Below are 19,488 nucleotides of genomic sequence, written 5' to 3' on the forward strand. Positions count from 1 at the left end.
AGTCTATGGCGAGCCAAGAAGGACAATCCACACAAAGTGAGAGGGTAATGTAGTCCGATTCCCAAAACAAAAAATCATTTTAGTCAATAGTTTTCCCACCTTATGACTTTTAAGATATTCCCAACACCTTGATTCTTAATTGTACCGGTATATTATCTGAAATCACACACGCTAAACAGAAATAGGGATGCTCCGAGGAAGAGCTATGGCTGAAACGCACGAGCAGTGTTTATTATAAATAAAAAATTAAATTTGACATGAGTACACATTCTTTCATTTAATTCATATTGAAATTGATCAATAAAGTCACTAGTGTTGAATTTTTATAGTATGATTCAGATGTTGCCACATATATATCGTTACTTGTCCAATTTTTTTTGTCCTCTTAACCCCTTTGACACATGATGTAATGTGACTTTCAACCGCTTCCAACTTGCAGTGCTGTCCCTGCTGATGATATACTAAATTAAAAGATGAAAAAGTTTTACCTGTAATAACCATATTTGTGCTCGTCAGAATCATTGAATTGACCATAAAGTGTTGAAGCCAACACGCCACACATATTCTTTTCAAACTGTCTTTTATTCAAAGTTACTTTGATGAAAAGTTCTTATCGGGTTCCAATAGTAACCTGCCACACTCTGATCAGGTTGTCAGTGTAGCCAGCAAACAGGGTCTGTAAAGAAATAAAGAGGGACAGAGGTCAACACTGATCACAGAATTTACAGACCTATAATAAGTTAATTAATACTGTAGCAAGTGTGTTTGTAGTACCCCTCATATTTGCAGGACTGTCACCATTGTAAATCAGAGTTATAAGTGAATGGGTATAATCACCGGGGGTTAAACATCACCACCACCAACTAGTGGGGTAGCCAGACATCTATACTTAAAGATCCTAAAGAGTTGAGTGTTATACCTGTCCATCAGCAGACCATGCCAGGGAAGTACACTGTGGGGGTTCAGCCTTGCTGTTTGTGCTGATCACTTCCTGTCTCAGCTCATCCACAATAATCTTGCCCTCCAGATCCTGCATGAAAAACAGCAAGCAAAGGCAGAGCAATCAGTAACTGCACAGAGGTAGCAAAGGATCAATAACAGAAATTAAAAGATCCAGAAAGTACACAATGATACAGATAGGTCAATGATAGAGCTCAGAAACAGCCTCTTTATCATCAAAGAATACAGTTGGCATTGAAAGTTCCATCATCGCCCTTTAAACTTTAGCTCTAATTCACCAGACACTGCACAGGAGGTATTTAGGATGAAGTCTTTTACCCAGATCTTGATACTGGGGCCGGTGGCGGCACACAGCCAGTAACGGTTAGGGCTGAAGCAGAGGGCGTTGATGGTGTCACCGCTGTCCAGGGTGTAGAGGTGCTTGCCCTCATTCAGGTCCCACAGCATGGCCTGGCCGTCCTGAATGGAAAGAGGGGGGAAAAAAATGTGATTTAATGACCACATTCATGAGCAAAGTCAATTTCTATGATATTTACATGCTTCTTATAAGCCAACTACTAAGTTGTTTGCATGATTATTTTTACGAGCCTTTGGCATTAACACAATTATCTTTTTTAGTGCAGGTAACACTCAGAAACAGCCTCTTTATCATCACTGTTAAACAGACGTTTATTAAGTTTCCATCACTGTTGAAACCTGCAAGCTGGATTTCCAACTGGTTCTTCAATTGAGTTCAAAATGTTGGGAGGAAATATCAAAAATCATTCTGTGGCGGTCTACAATAATAGGTTTATATCATACCTTTCCACCGGATGCACACAGGGAGCCATCAGGAGAGACGGTCACTGTGTTCAGGTAGCCAGTGTGGCCGATGTGGTTTGTCTTCAGCTTGCAGTTGGCCAGGTTCCAAACCTACGAGCAACAACAGAAAGACTTCGTCACACACACACGGTAGTATGGTGGTAGATCATATAAAGCTATAAGGGTTGTGCCCTCATAAACACATTTTTATCAGTGAGAAGCTCAGATAATACATGCCAGTTTTTCCAAACCACTGGGCAAACAAAACAGTTTAATTCAGCTTCTTTTAAGAGCTACAAGAGGACTTGAGGCAACATATGAGGTGAGTTTTAAAAAGGAACAACATACCTTGACCATCTTGTCCCAGCCGCAAGAGACAATGATGGGGTTGCTGCTGTTGGGGGAGAAGCGCACGCAGGAGACCCACTCAGAATGGCCCTCATCCTGCAAAGAGAAGAAGTTCATAAATTCTCACTAAAGATTCGCTGGCTACCAAACATTAGTGATTAGTTTCATTACAATGAGATTAAATCATTGCCGTCTCTATTATAAGGCAAGCAAGATGGGACAAACATGGATGTTTACAGTTAAGCATTTTGTTCAGCTGCTCATTTGTTAAAACATGACACCTAAATATATACACACACAGGTTCAACAAAAGGTCACTATCATTTGTTGAATGATATTAAGGCACGGCAATGCAGGAAATCAACTTCACTGTTGTTCCATGCTAGTTTTGTAAAAAAATGTTTCCACTGATGACTAATTGAGCAGAATTTTTCCTTATGACATTAATTTGAACTGCATTTGAGAAAAACTACAAATTAAAAAGGCAGTTTGAAACTTCCCTACTATCTAACATCAGCTCTGTATTCAAAGTAGCGTTAGGTCATAACAGTTGAATCCACTAGAATCTAGTTCCACTGACAGACAAGAACAGGGGTCGGCAGCTCACCTGGATAGTGTACTTGCAGACTCCAAGGGTGTTCCACAGCTTGATGGTCTTGTCCCGGGAGCCAGACACAATCTGACGGTTATCAGCAGAGAAGGCCACGCTAAGAACATCCTTGGTGTGGCCAACAAACTGCCGGGTGGTGAGGCCACTGGGGAGACATCACACGAAACATTTTAGATTAACCAAACTGTCGCAAAACCCAAGACACCCAAGTAGAAGGAAGCGTCAACAATCGCTACAGCTACACTGGGTATGAACTAATGTCTCTTTTACAAAAGCTACAAACTGATTTAAGAGTCAATACAACTTTTCTTTAATCCGTTTTCTGTGTCTACACGGTGAAAGTTAAAGCTGGAAAAGGTACATGTACCGTTTAATTCATCATCTCTAGGGTAAAAAATAAAAGATTGTGTGAACTGGCATCATCCTTAATCCATGAATATGTAATCTTATCACTGGATGGATTTTTGTCCTAAACTCTGCCAGTAATGCCACTTCGTCCCGTCAGACTTGTGCTGATAAAGACATTGTCAGTAACAGCTGATACTTTCAGCGTGGCTTCCTGGTGTTTTAGAAATAAGACAATCTAAAGTACAATTTGAATTTTGATTGAAATCAGAACATAAGTTTGTAGATGATACATTGCAGCACCATATGACTGACTAAAAAGAACCAGATTTCACATAATTCTGCTTTCTCAGTTATTTAAACTTGTATTTTAGAGATATTAGCCATATTGCCCTAAACCCTGATAGAGGCCATTTTTAACATCTGTCACATTTCTGTCTATTTTGAGATCCATCAAGTTGATGCAATGTCAACCAGAGTAACTGGAAACACTGTTTAGCCTGTGTTTCTATCAACTTAACTCTCTTTACCCAGACCTGGTGTAGCTCTGCTACAGGAGTCACAAAAAATATGTGAATCCTACAGCTGAGCTACACCAGGTCCTGGTAAAGTGTATTAAGTTTTACAACAAACTTGCTACTCATTATGCAGTGCAGTTACAAAAATTTTGGGATGAAATTTAATTACTTTAAGTAGAATCAGCATAAAAAAGACAGATTACATGTTTCCTGCTACAGAAATCATATCCGAGGTCATATCTGACTCCATGCATGCTGAATCATGCATGAAAGATTAAGGAAACTTCTGCTTTACTTTTACCTGCAGTCCCACAGGTGTTGCACAAGTACACATACAAATCGCCTACAGCAGCCCTTCAGAGGAAACTACATGACCACCTGACCAGTAGTGAAGAGATATCCACAACCTGCACTTACGTGGTGAGGTCCCACAGGCGGAGGGTGCCGTCCCAGGCGCCTGACAGGGCGAACTGTCCATCTGAGGAGATGACAACATCACTTACAAAGTGAGAGTGGCCCTTCAGGGAGCGCTGGGGGATGCCATAGTTGGTCTCATCACGGGTCAGCTTCCACATGATGATAGACTTGTCTGAAAAGAACAAAGATACATGCAGATTTTTTTTACTCCAGGTTTATAATTCATTCAGGAAAAGAGCAGATAAGTTTAGACATTAGCATGCAATGCTAACATGGCAAGAGAACACGGTCAAACATTTAGCCAACAGGCTAAATATACGAAGATTTTAAACAACTATGTCACTTCACTTGTCTGTTATTACACGTGTCAAACATGCAATGTGTGTATCTGAGGCTGAGTTTCATTAGACGCTAGGCAGTGTTAGCTAGCTCGGCTAACCGGCGTCTTTTCAACAAAGTTTGAGCACTTTCTGTCAGTGTAACAAGAAACTACAACAACGTTATACACCCCCGTCGTAGTTTCTACATCTTTAATGTTTCACTCACACACGTAGCGCCGTTTATCTTACGTTACGGAAGCCAACCAGCTAGCTGACTAATGCTATCCCGGCCATGTTGGCGGAGCCGGCGGGGGGAAGCCTCACCTCGGGACGCCGACAGGATCATGTCGGGATACTGGGGTGTAGTAGCGATCTGGGTGACCCATCCACTGTGCCCCTTCAGGGTCCCCCTCACTGTCATCTGCTCGGTCATTTTGGCGAGGTTCGGTGGCGCCTTTTGCAAGGATGGATTCGGATTTTTCAGAGGTCCAAGGCAACCTAGGTCCTCATCGCATCTGGGCACAGAGGAAAAGGAAGTTCACACCCGGATGCAATAACTATGAGGGGTGAGCAGGCCGCAGAGGATGCTGGGAGATGTGGACTTCACGCTTTTTCACTTGCAGATGGCTGAAAGTCTCACAATATTCAACCTACACTGGTTTGAGAAACTTAGTATGAAATGTTTGTGATCTAATGGAGGTTTTATGCTTCTGAATTAAACCGCATCTGTAAAACAAATACTCCCCTTTTGACAGCATACAACACTCTCATTCAGTCATTCACATGGACCCATAGAGAATGTATGTGGTGCTTTCAGGTTTACAAACTGCTCAGATACTCATCAGTGATAAGAAATGTAATAACACAATTACAGGGAAAACGTTAAAAATGTTTTTTCTCGATTTTATAAGAGACACAAAAGTCAAAGTAAGAGACAACAAGACTGCAATATCAAATAAATACTCTTTAAATTGACAATTTCTCCTAGACAGCGGTGGTAGAGCCTTTACTTTAGTAAAAGTACCAATACTGCAATGTAAAAATACTCGTAATAGTATTACAAAGTACTATTACAAGTAAATGTCCTGCATGGAAAATCCTGCTTGAGTAAAAGAACATAAGTATTGGCAGCTAAATGTAGTATTATGTAATGTAGTAAAGTATTGCAGTTAAAGTAGTGGTTTGGTCCCTCTGACTGATATATTATTATATATGACATCATTAGATTATTAATACTGAAGCATCAGTGTGTAAGCAGCATGTTACTGTTGTGGCTGCTGGAGGTGGAGCTAGTTTGAACTACTTTATATACAGTTAGCTGGTTTAGTCCAGTGGTTCCCAACCTAGGGATCGGGCCCCTCCAAAGGGTCACCAGATAAGTCTGAGGGGTCGTGAGATGATTAATGGGAGACGAAAGAAGAAAAAACAAAGTTCTGATATTCAAATCTGTTTTCAGTTTTGGGACTTTTTCTCTAATCTTTGATGTTTGGTGAAATATTGGATCGTTTGAACATTTATTGAAATGAAACCATGTGAGGAGTTTAAAGGGAAAAATCAGTATTTGGTGGAGCTGTTAACAACTCATAGAGATCTGAAATGTGAACCCGACTACACACTGCTTTTTGTTAGATGTTGGAAACCACTGGTTTCATCTTCAGCAATGTGTTGTATTTTAAAAGCTTTTTATATTATCCATTGTGTTAAATATTCATCTGAAACCTAATTAAAGCTGTCAAATAAATGTAGTGGAGTAGAAAGTACAATATTAGGTACAATAATAGCTTTCAGTTTGAGGTTGATGTGAATCTTTTTTATTCATGTTCCCATCAGAGTTTTGGCTGAGCTTGCATAATTGGTTAACAATATCTTACCATTTGACTACATTTGAAATTCTAGTTTATTTAGATCATCTGTGTAAAGAAATATCTGTTTTAGGTAATATCATATGGATTAACCTGGTTTATAAATGAATTTAAGAATTACTTTTCTTCTTTACCGATGCAAGTTCAAACACATCAGCCAGTACAACAACTGTGTCGAACTGTCTTGGTTTCATGTGTTTTGTCTTGACTTGTCATCAAGATTGTGGTTTTTTTCTGCTGTCCCTTCATCTGTTTTATTGAATGTGAACAATCAATGCTACAACAATTATTGACATTTTTTTTTTAAATCTCTTTGTAAGGAGGATTGATCCCATGTATGTTAATTTATTTTTTTTGATCTATGTTCTTTGTTCATTTATGGTTATGATAGCCAGCTGTTTTTGTTCTTTTTTTCTAAGGTCTTTGTATTGTTATTGATAGGAATGCATTGTTATTGTTCCTACAAGAATAGTTATTGTAAGGCCAAATTAAATTTTTGAAAAAAGAAAATGTACATCCAGTATATCCAAAGTGATCATTTTAAAATCATTAGCAATACTGTATGTAATTTTGAACATATTATATTATTTACACTTCTCTAAACAGGAGTTAAGAGACAATTCTTTCTTATTATTACACCCACCTATCAGTGTACAAGGTTTAAAGATAACAGTGAGATCACAAACCTTTAATACTGTATCCATTTAGATCGACTGTTTTTGAAATCTGCATCATGATGTCAGCAGTGCAGTCATGTTATTAATTGATAGGATATTTTTTTAAAATAATCTTTGTTTTTTATGTGTTAGCTGAAGCTACAAAGTTCAAACACATTGTTGAAGTATTTACTGAAATTGTGAATGCATGCTTTTATGTAAAAAAATATGTATTTACCTATTACCTCATTTAAACATATAGATGAATGCAACACAGATATATAATCCCATGATGGTCCATGACTATAACAAACGTGGCACCAATTTAATAGTCACAAACACTGAACAACAAATATAGGATCATTTGTTCAAACTAGCTTTATTTAAAATTAAAAACATAAAATTCAGAGTTGTTAACAGTTCAAGCAGATGTTAATGCTGTATGACTGTGTTCCAGTTTTTAACTGCAACCAATTGTGCAACCTGTTGTTGAGTCTTAGAAACAATGAGCTCATTCAACTGTAACAATGGAGGACATATGCGAATGATTTGTGAAAATGTCTCTGCATTAGTTTGATTACATTTGTAAAATCAAGAGCACACATCTGTACTGGCCTGATGGCTAACGAACCATTATCTGCGCTTCATATAGGCATATTTGAGTCAGATGCTCCAAAGCAACTTTTTTTTCACTTTTAATAGCTTATTAGGAAAACAGCGATGCCATAACTAACACCATGTGGATGAGAACATTTTCAACCAGTGTTGTGTGGAGTTAGATTAAGCTAATGAAATGCTCTGTTGATTTCCACAGGGAGGTCAGAGGTCAACAGCAACTTCGAGGTGAGACGAATTTATGAACACATTGAGCAGGATGCATCAGATCTGGAGACTTTTCCACTAATGTCTGTACTGTATTTATTTAAATGCAGCTTTGGTTCAGTTTTATAGGGATATACATGGAGCAGGGCAGTTATTTCACTTGTAGTACCTACAATTATGATGTATTGGCCTCTGATTATAATTTTTTGGTCATTTGTGTAGAGACATATCAAAGGGAATGAATATCTTTAACTTAAAGGACCAGATTTTCTGGTGTTGTCCCATTTATAGTTTATTTATTTGCACCTCTAACCAAATTCATTTGTCACTGGAGGCTTTGATGACTTTTCTAAGTAATTACATGCCTATGTGTTATGTCATTGTATTTTCTGTTCACAGAGTACGGGGTAGTGTTGGTTGAATAATTTATTAATGTTAAATGAATGTATACTTCATAAATAATTCTGTGATTATGATTCAATGAACAAGAAACCATAAAACTGGAGAGTTTATTTCAGTCTGCATGTTTAGTTCACCAAATTTCACGTTATACATATTTAGACAAGTAATTACAAAAATAGCTTAATTCTTTTACAACCAAATACACAACCAAAACAACATTCTCACAAAGTCAAGCTAATACTGCGATATATAATTTGCTTAAACACCAAACCGTATGCAGACACTGTGCCGTGTGCTGACTCCATTAAGCCTTAAAACTGAAACTGATAGAATCTGCAAAAGAAATAAACACATGTAATAATGTTAAGTGACAGATAACCATCAGCTTGCAGTGAAAATGCCAAGGACAGTGTGGTTTAGAGTTAAACCATTCTGCTTTATCGTTTCTCATTCGACATTGTTTATCATGTCTTTCAAATAAAGTTTTGTATTTTTGCTATTCTACCTTAGCTTATTGATATGGATCTCATTTACAGAAAACATTTCTAGAATAACTTTAACTTCATAAATCAATGATACTGTACAGGTATATTTGTTGCGCTGACCCTGCTAACATAAAAAAATAAAATAAATTAGTGGGACTTTACATCAAATTCATCCTTATAATATGAAAATTGTTTTGTGTGAAGTCAGTAATGCAACTTTGGCATTTCGCAAGTACTGTATATGTAAACTGACCCTTGCAAAAATAAAGCTGATAAGACGTTACGTTACACACCGACTTTGCTCTAATTTCAGACCTAAACAGGAACCACCAGTGGAGGGATATGTGACCTACATCATGACTATTGTACTAAAACATTAGGCAGTTTACAGATCAGCTGGTGGACATTTTTAATTAAGAGTTATTAAGAGATAAATGTGTAAGTGAAATGCAGCTCTCCTACACTGTCATTTGAACCTAACTGGAATCGCAGATGAAGCAAGAATTTAAATCATGTAAAAAGATCCGGCACATGTAAATACACCACTGATTAGCTCAAAACGCCATTTGGAAACTGTCATTGTCACTTTTTCACACCTCACATATCCATTCATGTCCATGTGTTTAAAATGGAGATCATGTCTAAAAACATACTTAAAAAGAACAAACTCAAACATATATTGTATATTGTATATAACGCTTATATTGACCCTGTTTGGATTTGCAAAAGTTGCAGTGTTGGTGGTTGTGGGAGAGAAATGGAATTAGAAATGTTTAGCAGCCTGTATGTGGATGGTGACAAAATATAATTTACCAATTAAACATCAAACAATTAAAATGTTGTAAGTGATAGCTGTCTTGTCTGGTGGATAACTTGAACATGTATGCTGCCTTACAAAAATATAACAACTGAATATGATTAATATTGTATCAAAAAGTGCAACTAATATTAATGTAGAATATACAGATGCCCACTAAGAAAATGTAAAATACCATTTTCTATGAATGTGTTCATGTTAACAGAATAATAATGACTCCATGTTATCTCTGACCTGTATACATGTAGCAGAATATCTGAAAATAGCCAAGTACAAATTCTTTTTTTCCTTACAATATCTTTAAACAACGATCCATGTGTATCTGTGCACATGTGTGAATCTGCCAAGTATATGAGGAGTAGAGCTTTCAATGGATACATGAAAGTATTTCAGCACCAAAAAAATTATTACATCTGAGAAAAATGTATTACAAAGACCAAAACACGCTAATAAAAGTTGCGTGATGGCAAAGAATGAAACAGTTTGTGATAACTGAAAGAAAGTACACACAGGAAATGTAAAATAACTGAGTTATAAACCATTGTGGTAAAATGTATTGCTGAATAAAAATGAATAATTTCCAAAAAAATGGTTGTGAATACATTTGATTCAAATTTCATACTTTAGTATGTTAGTCCTTCAGTCCAGATGACTAATAATGATTCAAAAAAATATCAAACAAACACACATTTAAGTCAGCAGCAAGAACTTTAACTGTCATCCAGAGAAACTGGCAACAGCGATTAAAACATTACGTGTTCATATGTGATTAAAAGATAATGAGCAGTGGATGTTACACTGGAAACAATTAAGAAAATATTGATTGGCAATCATTTGTCAAGGCAATTAAAACAGAACCAATGTAGTAAGCTGATCTGCCCTCTAGTTGAAACACTGACACATTGGTTTATCATGAATACTATAAATGGTTCCTTCAAATCTGGCTTTGAAGTTTCCTTATCTATAAATTCCACAAACATGGCAATGCACAGGAATGCAAAATGTAACTGGACGACGATATAAGAATATAACAGAATAAAACAAACAACACACAGGTCACCACTGCCTCAAGTGTAAGCCATAAAAAGGTAGACTTACTGACTTTGTCTGAGTGGTTTGTTAAAATGGAAAGAATATTAAAGACTGCAAATGAAAATGAATCTACTGTCGTTTGAGGTTTCAACGAGGGACCACAAGTCAGTCTTACAAGCTGTCGGGATGCTAAACAACGCTGTGCCTTGTTATGATCATGCATTTAATTAGTGAAGACCTTAACAAAAGAGCCATACAAGAGATCACCATATCATGTTCAATGTATCTGTGCAGTAAATCCTTCCTTATGTGCCAGTGACGTTAAGTGACTCCCAAACAACTGATTCTCAAGCTGTCGTGCAACATCATCAGCCACAGGTGTGTCCTCTCTTCTTCCCGGGTGAATATGGAAATGCAGTGTTCTCTGTCGCCCCCTCCTGGAGAGTTTCCATACTGGAGGATATGAGTGTTCACTTTGGCACTGAGGCAGTACATGGCTTGCTGTGCTTCATGTAGGCCAGTCTGCCCCCCCTTTGTCTATGTGTCCTTTCTCCACCGAGTTCCCCCGCACTCCTTCAGGGCTGAGAGAGACGCTTGCGTTTGAGCTTCTGCCTCGTCATCTCCTCCTTTCAGAAAACAGAGAGAGGAGAAGAGAGTAGTGACCCACACTCCTCCATCTGCCACAGTCTGAGAGATCCGTCCATCCGTCCAAGCACCCGTCTGTGAGACTGGGTGAGCGCGTGCACACACCGTCACTCCCATACAGCGTTTATGATCACAACCGGGCAGCGAGTCAGACTGTGTTAGTAAGGCAGTTAGACTGTCTGGGCACTCCGACACTGTCATCTGGACTGTCCTTCAAAGAGTCCCACTACCAGTTCAGTTCCTTCTCTTTAAAAGCATGGCTGCAACAACACTGGATCTCTAGAGTTTAAATTTTTTCATAATACTGTCCATGTTAAAAAAAAAAGTCTCAATATATTATATAAAATGTTTTTATAAAAAAAGGAAAAAGGGAGTGGGTTGTTGGTGTAGTATTCAGTTGCAATATATACCATATCAATATGTACAGATTCCATGCTGCTGGTTAGTCATCACTGCAAATAAAGAATAGTAGGCATCAATTATTAGTAGCATAACAAATCCAAATCCAAATATAAGCCCTTTTGTATTAAACTTAGCCAATAATTACTGAGCTCAAATGTGCACGCATTACAGTTACAAGCTCACACACTGTAATATACTTACAAAATGCCCCTGTATCAAATCAGAGTCAAGCAATGACAATCCATGAGTGACAATCTTCATTGCAGATAGTGTTAGCTTTTTTTTTTTTACTATTCTCTGACCGTGCCAGTTGCTGTCATGACCAAATGCTAATCATTTCATTAGTTAACAATATGCTTTTTTTTGAAGAAGAGACACTCACCTTGTGCCAGCAGCCTGGTATGGGCAGTCCATCGTGTCCCTGCGGGGTGAGAACAGCAGTGGAAGGTTAACAAGGAAGAAAATGTGAAGTGATGTACGCTTAGACACAGTTCTTTTTTTCTTTACTTTACAAAAAACTTTTGTATCCTTCTAATTTATATATCAGCAACACTGTTTAAGGTGTGGACTCCTCATCATCAAAGTGTTATAAATTAAAGCAAAGGTGGAGCCTGAACTATGAGAGCACAAATTCAGGCAAAAGAGAAAAATTTAAAAAGTCAAACATGCTCAAAAATCATGTTTTTACATTTTGATGTACTGTTTTTATCTGTAATCTGGAAGATTTGTCTTTGCTCAAAGTAACACATTCTAAAAGCGCACGTTTTCAGTTTTCTCTCTTTCGTTTAACAGGAGAATTGATGTGTCTGTGTAAGCTCCTAACTGTGAGAACAGAATGCCAAAACATCTGTATTTTTGGAGTTGTGTTTTCTTGTAGCTGGAGAAGAGATTCTTATAACCCGGCATTGTTCTCATCATTTCACTAATGACGAGAAAGGCCTTTGATTTTCAGTGATTATAGGGATCAATGTCCTGACATCACTGTGCTCCAGCTGGCTCCAGGAGCCAGTTAATACTGACACTTTTTATTTTTTGCAATTTATTTTATGAGAAGGCTTTTTTCCAAGGACAAACTACAACTAGACACACAGTACGTGTACTATGGGTTTGAGACTGTCGCCACATGCATAACAGAGTTTGATAGAAATGACAAAGACAAAAAATAGACAGTGTTTGAATAGAGAATAGCAACAGCAGTATAGTGCATGAATGGTGATGAGAGAGGAGGAAGGAGGCAGAGATACTGTACCACAGGACAGGGGGCCTCGGGGCCGGAAGGAGGAAGAGGAGGAGGAGGGGAAGATAGCCCTGCTTCCACAGACAGACCTTTAGTCTTATCACAACCCTGTCAGCAAGAGCCAGTTACATTCACAGTGTTGAGAAAGAAACTTGCAGAAAAAAAGCATAGGAAATGACAGAAACAGTGCTGAGAGTGAAACAGAAAACGAGGAAATACTGTCTGTCTTTAGAGTTAAATGCAAGTGGAAAGTGATGGTAAGTAAATCAGTTTAATGTGTGTGTGTGTGTGTGGGGAGGTGACATACCACAGGACAGGGCTGATCCAGGCCTGGAGGACCCTGTTCTCCCTTCTGGCCCTTTAGACCTCTCTTTCCCACTGCTCCCCTGTCACCCTGGACATGAAGAGAACAACAGTTAGGCACATAAACAAACACTCTCTCTCTCTCACACACACACACACAAACTGCAGATATAGTCTCTTTAGGCATTTTAAATGGCTGAATTAATGAGAAACAATCACTACATGTCTAGAAAGGTCAAATAAAGCCATGCGTATACAGTAAAAAATATATAATTGGGTGTATTTAAATGAAGATAATATCATATTTCTTTTTTGCACCAACCTTCTCTCCTCTTTCGCCTCGGTCACCTTTATCTCCCATCACTCCTGGAAAACCCTGGACATAGATACACAAACAGGTCAGAAAGTAGCTTATTATCTGAATAAGTTAATTAAATTGGAAATGATCTAATCGAAAATGTCAAAAATTCTCATTGAGAAACTCACATCTAGTCCAGGCTCACCCGGTCTGCCCTGTGAACACATATTCACAAACATGAAAATTATGTTTAACTCAAGACAAAAGACAAAAAAAAAAGATGTAGAAAACACATTTATAGAGTGCTTACTTTTTCTCCCTTGGCACCTGGAAGACCCACTAACCCTGCAGACCCAGGTGCACCCTGGTGGCCATCTGATCCCTGCAGTTAAGGTTCATTATTATCATCCATGCATTATGTCCGGTTGTCCTGTTTCATACATTAAGTATTCCATGTTTCATTAGGATAACACTGGCTCAGTGTGACTTACTCTGAGTCCAGGAGCGCCAATGTCCCCCTTCTCTCCCTTCATGCCAAATCCAGGCTCCCCCTGCATTAGAACACAGAAACACTGAGCACCAAACAATCACACACCATAGCCTTCACCACATGCTGTACTAGAGACACTGCCTTGCAGTCTTACCTTCGGACCAGGCATTCCATGCAGCCCCTGAAAAACATGGCGAGCTGTGAGTGTGCTGACAACTGCTGGTGCAAACTTGAATAGTTTCTACCTTGATTGGGATAGATATAAGTACTCACCGTGGATCCAGGGGACCCGGGAACTCCTGGTGGGCCTGGTGGGCCAGGTGGGCCCGGCTGGGAAATCATCTGAACCTGAGCACCGGTGAAAGTAAAAGAGTGTAACAGGAGCAGGAAGCACATTGTGGATCAATTTAACGCATGTCAGGCCCAGAGATGTCTGACTGCATAAAGGGCTGTTCCAGTGTTTTTGCAAGCTTTTATGACCAGCCATCAGTTTCCATTCATTTCTATATGGTGTGAAAATCAATTTGACTCTTGAAATGCAGCCTTGATGTTCACTGGAATCAGTGACACAACTCACAGATGAGGAATCTGCCAACTGATTTTCATGCCATACAGATATCAATATAAACCTATGGCTGCCTGACGGATGGGAAAAGCTATTCAAAAATCTGCAGAAAGGTTTTCAGAATAGTCGGCAGTAATGTAAAGTATTCATAATTGGTAATAAAGCATAAAGCATTCATGTAGAAACATATAAGTGAATGTAGAGTTAATGTGAAGAATTTGTGTGTTACACTGACCAGGTTGTCATCCAGTCTGCAGTCGCCTTTCTCTCCCTTATGTCCGTCCATACCCTGACCCACAAAGAGCAAGATTAACTTCCAACTGTTAACATATTTTTCACTGTTTGTATATCAAAAAAAAAAAAAGTTTGCTGTCACTACTTACAGTAGGTCCAGAAAGTCCCATCTCTCCCTTCTCTCCTCTCTCTCCAGAAGGTCCTGTCTCACCCATGTCTCCTTTAGGTCCCTGGAGGCAAAAAATAAAGGAGTCACATTCAGCACAGAGAACGGCAGAGAAAAGGAAAAGAAGATTTCAGACCACTATATATACTGTATCTATTCACAAATGATAGCATCTAAGAGTTAACACACACTGTGTGTAATTTCTTCCTCTTTGCAATCATACCTTCTCCCCATCAACTCCTGCTGGCCCAGGTAAACCGAGCTCACCCTAATAGAAGACAAAGAGAGGAAAGATTCACTCTATTAACACTGCAAAAAGTCATGTTTTAACATGAAAGCTACTTTGGTTTTCATTAAATCTCATTATTAGCTGATGGCTATGCAATGGTAGGATGACAAGAGGGTGCAATATATTCAGAGGCCCTTACCTTTTCCCCTGCAGGGCCTGGAGGTCCGGGTGGTCCAGGTGGGCCCTGGTGTAAGACAAACAGAAAGAAAGAAATTGACCCAGATAAACTTAATAAAGTGTCTAATCTTTTACTAAAGTACAATTTATTCATGTTGCACCTGCAATAGTGGAAACATGTCTGTCCAGTGGAAACATGATGTTGATACGGCAAACTTATTAGCAAACATTAGCTTAGTTTCACATCTAGCAGACATGGAGCAAAATTGGCAATTGTTTGGAGTTGTGTTTGTGTCCCTCTAATGAATGCAAGTCCATTATTCACTCTCCTTTTAGTTCTGTTTTACTTTCCACTGACTCCTGAGAAAAAGATTTGGCTCTTTAGCAGCTAAATGCTCCACTATGTTCACCAGCTAGTCGCTAAGTTTGTCTGCTGTTTGGTGCTGGGTAGAAAGCGTACATTAAGTTTATCAAAGCTTTTTTTGTTGAAATGGCTGGCTCTTGTGGCCGAAAACAGTAAAACTACCAAAACAGTAAAGCTGTGGGCCATAAATCCAACAACAATGAGCTCAAAGAAGCTATAAAGCTCCGTAAAACTGAGGGAAGATCGGTTTCTTACTATATTATATAGATTGGTTTTTAATAAAATAACATCAGATTTGTCACATGAACACAGTGTATACAGTACATAGACCTGTTAATACTCAGTGTTTATCACAATGGTGCAAAAACTGGAAGCTCGCAGAATTTCACCATAAGGCTTGAACCTCTGCCAACACAAAACAATACAACAAGGCTGATGGATTTCACAATGTGGGCCTGTCAGTAAACAAAGCTGATGACCGTCGTTCACTAATCACAACCAACTTGAAGTAATTTTATCTCGTATCAGTTGTAAAAAATGACTGAATGTGGTTTGTACTACACAATAAGCATCATTTTCCATTCTGTTGATTGTTTTGACGCAGGATGAGACTGTTGGACAAAAGGAGGAGAAACAAAACATTAATTTAACTTCATGTAACACTTAGAATGGGTCAAGACTAGTGTGCACATGCATGCCATATCCATCCCATGCTATCTTCTATGGTGGTTGATGGGTGACAGCTCCTTTAAATCACACTCCTTAATCTCTACATCCACAATATAACACTTGTTACTTCTCCCTCTGAAGTCTTCGGCCATCTTGAAGTAATAAAAAAGGAAACCATGTTGCTTCCCGGAGGTGTGCAGCTGCTTTCCAATTTCTAACTTTTGGTTTGTCCTCCATTAAAGCTGTGGCAACCAAAAGATGTTTACAAACAACTATTTGATCTGAGATATTCCATCATTGGAAAGTGAAGTCTACTCATGCAAATAATTATACAAAAAGGCATAAAGAAAATGATAATAACAAACAACCAATTTTAACATGGTTTTAAACCAGTAAAATTCACCTAAAATCTCACCACAGACGAAACTAATACAGCTTTTCACACAAACAAGCAAATGGATCTTAACACAAGTTGGGTGGTCAATGAGCATTCCTCGTTCCATGGATATAACTCTAGCTGAGACCTTGCGTGTGATTTGGTGCCAATGGAGCCGCGTTGGCAAGATGCTTCTGATAAGATCTCAGGTTCACCGACTCCTTTGTAACTATCCCATGCTGCTGTCTACAGTGTTGCATGCAGGAGCCCATTTCAGACATGGTCCAAGGGGACCTGGTTCATAGTAGTTTTTAATCAAATACACGCTCCACTGCAGAGATATCCATCTGTTATTAGCATGTAGCACGGTACATGGTGGAATCAAAGGGTTTTGTGTATGAAGAGAGCGATGTGAAACTGAGACTGCGGAGGCTGTGAATGCTTCCTCTCCAATGCATTCCCCCTGTGCATCAACTGAGTTATGTGGAACCACAAAAAAACACCATGCTGCCCTATAGCAAGTTAAAGCCACGTATGTTGTGAGGCATATAGCATGAATACACACTCAGAACAATGAAACAAAGGCTGTTGATTTTTCTGCATGATTAAGCATGCTTCTTTAGGCTACATGTTATCTGATAGAGCGGCACAGCTGAACTGTATTTGCTGGGGCTGCGTGTTTCATCCCACATGAATACACGAGACAGCCTGGTAGACTAGTAAACTAAAGACATTCAGTAATACTTTTTAGATGTGACCTCTAGAGTGACATCCAATACATTTGAAATAAGGAGATCTGGGTAAAGGGCATCTACAAAAACACACAGATCCACTGGTTGAGGCACGTGGGAGAAGGAGCCGATACAAACAGGGTGTGTGTGTGTATATGCAAGTCTGTGTGCGTCTATGTATTATTATAGGTGTTAGTTACTGTTCACAGCACCAAAACCATGCAAAAACAACAGCAGATTACCGAAACACTGATGGTGTGGATGGCCTGTCAAGAAGAAATGGCAACATTTTCAGTTTTGTCAAGAAAAAAAAAAGATTACCACACTGCCATTTCTGGGTTTTTTCAAGTTCTGCTGATTCCTAACTTGGGATCCGATAATAAATGCAGGATGGAATTTACGGTGCACCCATAAATCTGGTCTTTCTCACACTGGGTTATTACTCACCTGGAAAGCATCTAGAAGCTTCCCATTGAAGTCAATGATGTCTGAGGAACCTGGAGCACCTTTTTCACCAGTATAACCCTGAAACAGATACAGAAAGAATGATCGAAATATGAATAAAGAACTAAAGATGATAACAACTAAAGATAATGCAAATGTTTAGCAAAATAACCCTTTAAGTAATACACATACCGTAGGTCCCTGTGGTCCTTGATCTCCAATTTCCCCTTTGTCTCCCTGTGTGATACACAGACACATTATGGTGAAACTCTCTCAGACATCAGGTTGTTAATATTTTGTATGTGTTATAAGAATGTTATGACTAAGAAAAATTATTTATGTTTGTATTGTTAAATGTACCTTAAGTCCTGGGAGTCCATCCATGCCGCTCTCTCCTTTTTCTCCAACACCTGGCTCACCCTTTTCAACACACAATAAACATACAAGGTCAGTGTACGAAAAGACATATTTAAAATAATCAGCATGAGACATGGTAACTGAGGAGTAAAGCTCGTCTGCACCTTTGACCCTGGAGGCCCCGGTGGTCCTGAGTAGCCCGGCTGACCATCTTCTCCCTGTCAGTTCATAACAGTCAATAAAGGTCAAAAGTGCTGCAAGATTGACAAAGTGGTTGATGTGTTTGATGGAAACAAGAAGTAGGAGAAATAGTTAAGTCATTGTCAATAATCCATTAACAATCTTACCGGCTTCCCAGGCAATCCTTGTTGTCCCTGAAGCAGAAATATATTTTGTTACTATGATTGTCTACACAAAGACAAATCATCAGCACCAGCTAGTAATAATATGACATGAACAGTTAGATTGCTTGAGGTTCAAACAATCTCTAGACCTGCTCTGTGTGAAAAGTGCCCTGAGATGACTTTTGTTGAGATTTGGTGCTAGACAAATAAAAACTGATTGATTGATTGATTGATTGAAAAAAAGGACCTGAAATGTACTCACATCAGTGCCATCACGACCTGGAAAACCCTGAGGAGGACAGAGGAGAAAATAAGTCTTGTATACAATTTCAGGTAAACCAGCTTCAAAGACGAGGCAGAATGGCCACTAGATGTCAGTGTTGAATCAGGAAAAACCAGTTCATTGACATCAAGTGTTCATTTTGAGTGGGAGTGTGTAAAGTTGGGTGACAAGTTAAAGGAAAAAAACTTGAATTGAAGCGTAATGAATGTAGTCGCTTCCATGCAGGGAATGAGGGGGTCCCTGAATGGTCTGATGAGTATGAAAATCATCTGAATCATGTGCCTGATGTCAACCCTGCTGAACACCTAAGGGAGATTTTGGAACGGTGCGTTAGACAGTGCTCTCCACCACCATCACCAAAACACCAAATGGGGAAATATCTTATGATAAATAAAATAAAGAGAAAAATTCACAGACTTGGAGAATCTATGGTAGCCCAAAAACATTTAGACACCTAATGTAGCATTTTTTTCAGTTGCTATGAGAAGATTCAAGAGCCGTGGCCAGGACTCATATGATGTATGGTGAGCAATAAGCCACAGCGCCCCCTAATACAAACAGTAAGAGAGTATTCCATGTCTGCTTTTTGGCATCTGTCCATCAGTGATTTGGCTTATTTAGGTAAACAAACCTATCGGGTGTGTTTGTGAGGGCCAGGTGGATGTGGGCTATGAACAGCTAAACATCTGTTATGAAGTCATCCATGGCCGAGACGGCTTGCAGTAGAGCCCCTCCATCTCTCTCTCAATTGCTGTCTCATACACAGACACGCACACACA

The 19,488-nt window shown here is 38.9% G+C and overlaps 2 protein-coding genes across 2 annotated transcripts in view; both read right to left on the reverse strand.

Moving 5' to 3' along the window:
• Positions 1–563: 563 nt before the first annotated feature.
• rack1 (receptor for activated C kinase 1) lies at positions 564–4,860 on the reverse strand. The gene is made up of 8 exons (XM_067599065.1): positions 4,644–4,860; positions 4,000–4,171; positions 2,717–2,864; positions 2,110–2,205; positions 1,762–1,872; positions 1,279–1,419; positions 920–1,030; positions 564–676 (listed from the first exon to the last, which is right to left on the reverse strand). Exons 1-8 carry the CDS (start codon positions 4,750–4,752, stop codon positions 611–613), a joined length of 954 nt encoding a protein of 317 aa, XP_067455166.1. The 5' UTR covers positions 4,753–4,860; the 3' UTR covers positions 564–610.
• A 3,294-nt stretch (positions 4,861–8,154) lies between these two features.
• col23a1a (collagen type XXIII alpha 1 chain a) overlaps positions 8,155–19,488 on the reverse strand; it is a 121,712-nt gene continuing 110,378 nt past the window's right edge. The window contains 21 exon segments of the mRNA XM_067599072.1: positions 8,155–11,021; positions 11,825–11,863; positions 12,692–12,787; positions 12,987–13,073; positions 13,305–13,358; positions 13,469–13,495; positions 13,591–13,662; positions 13,772–13,831; positions 13,925–13,951; positions 14,044–14,118; positions 14,571–14,624; positions 14,719–14,799; positions 14,959–15,003; positions 15,164–15,208; positions 17,524–17,547; positions 17,729–17,806; positions 17,918–17,962; positions 18,086–18,145; positions 18,247–18,300; positions 18,430–18,456; positions 18,689–18,715. Coding sequence (XP_067455173.1) covers positions 10,971–11,021; positions 11,825–11,863; positions 12,692–12,787; positions 12,987–13,073; positions 13,305–13,358; positions 13,469–13,495; positions 13,591–13,662; positions 13,772–13,831; positions 13,925–13,951; positions 14,044–14,118; positions 14,571–14,624; positions 14,719–14,799; positions 14,959–15,003; positions 15,164–15,208; positions 17,524–17,547; positions 17,729–17,806; positions 17,918–17,962; positions 18,086–18,145; positions 18,247–18,300; positions 18,430–18,456; positions 18,689–18,715 — 1,128 coding nt within the window. The 3' untranslated portion in view covers positions 8,155–10,970.

The sequence above is a fragment of the Thunnus thynnus genome, chromosome 9, assembly GCF_963924715.1.
Source record: "Thunnus thynnus chromosome 9, fThuThy2.1, whole genome shotgun sequence".
In the NCBI taxonomy this organism is placed as follows: domain Eukaryota; kingdom Metazoa; phylum Chordata; class Actinopteri; order Scombriformes; family Scombridae; genus Thunnus; species Thunnus thynnus.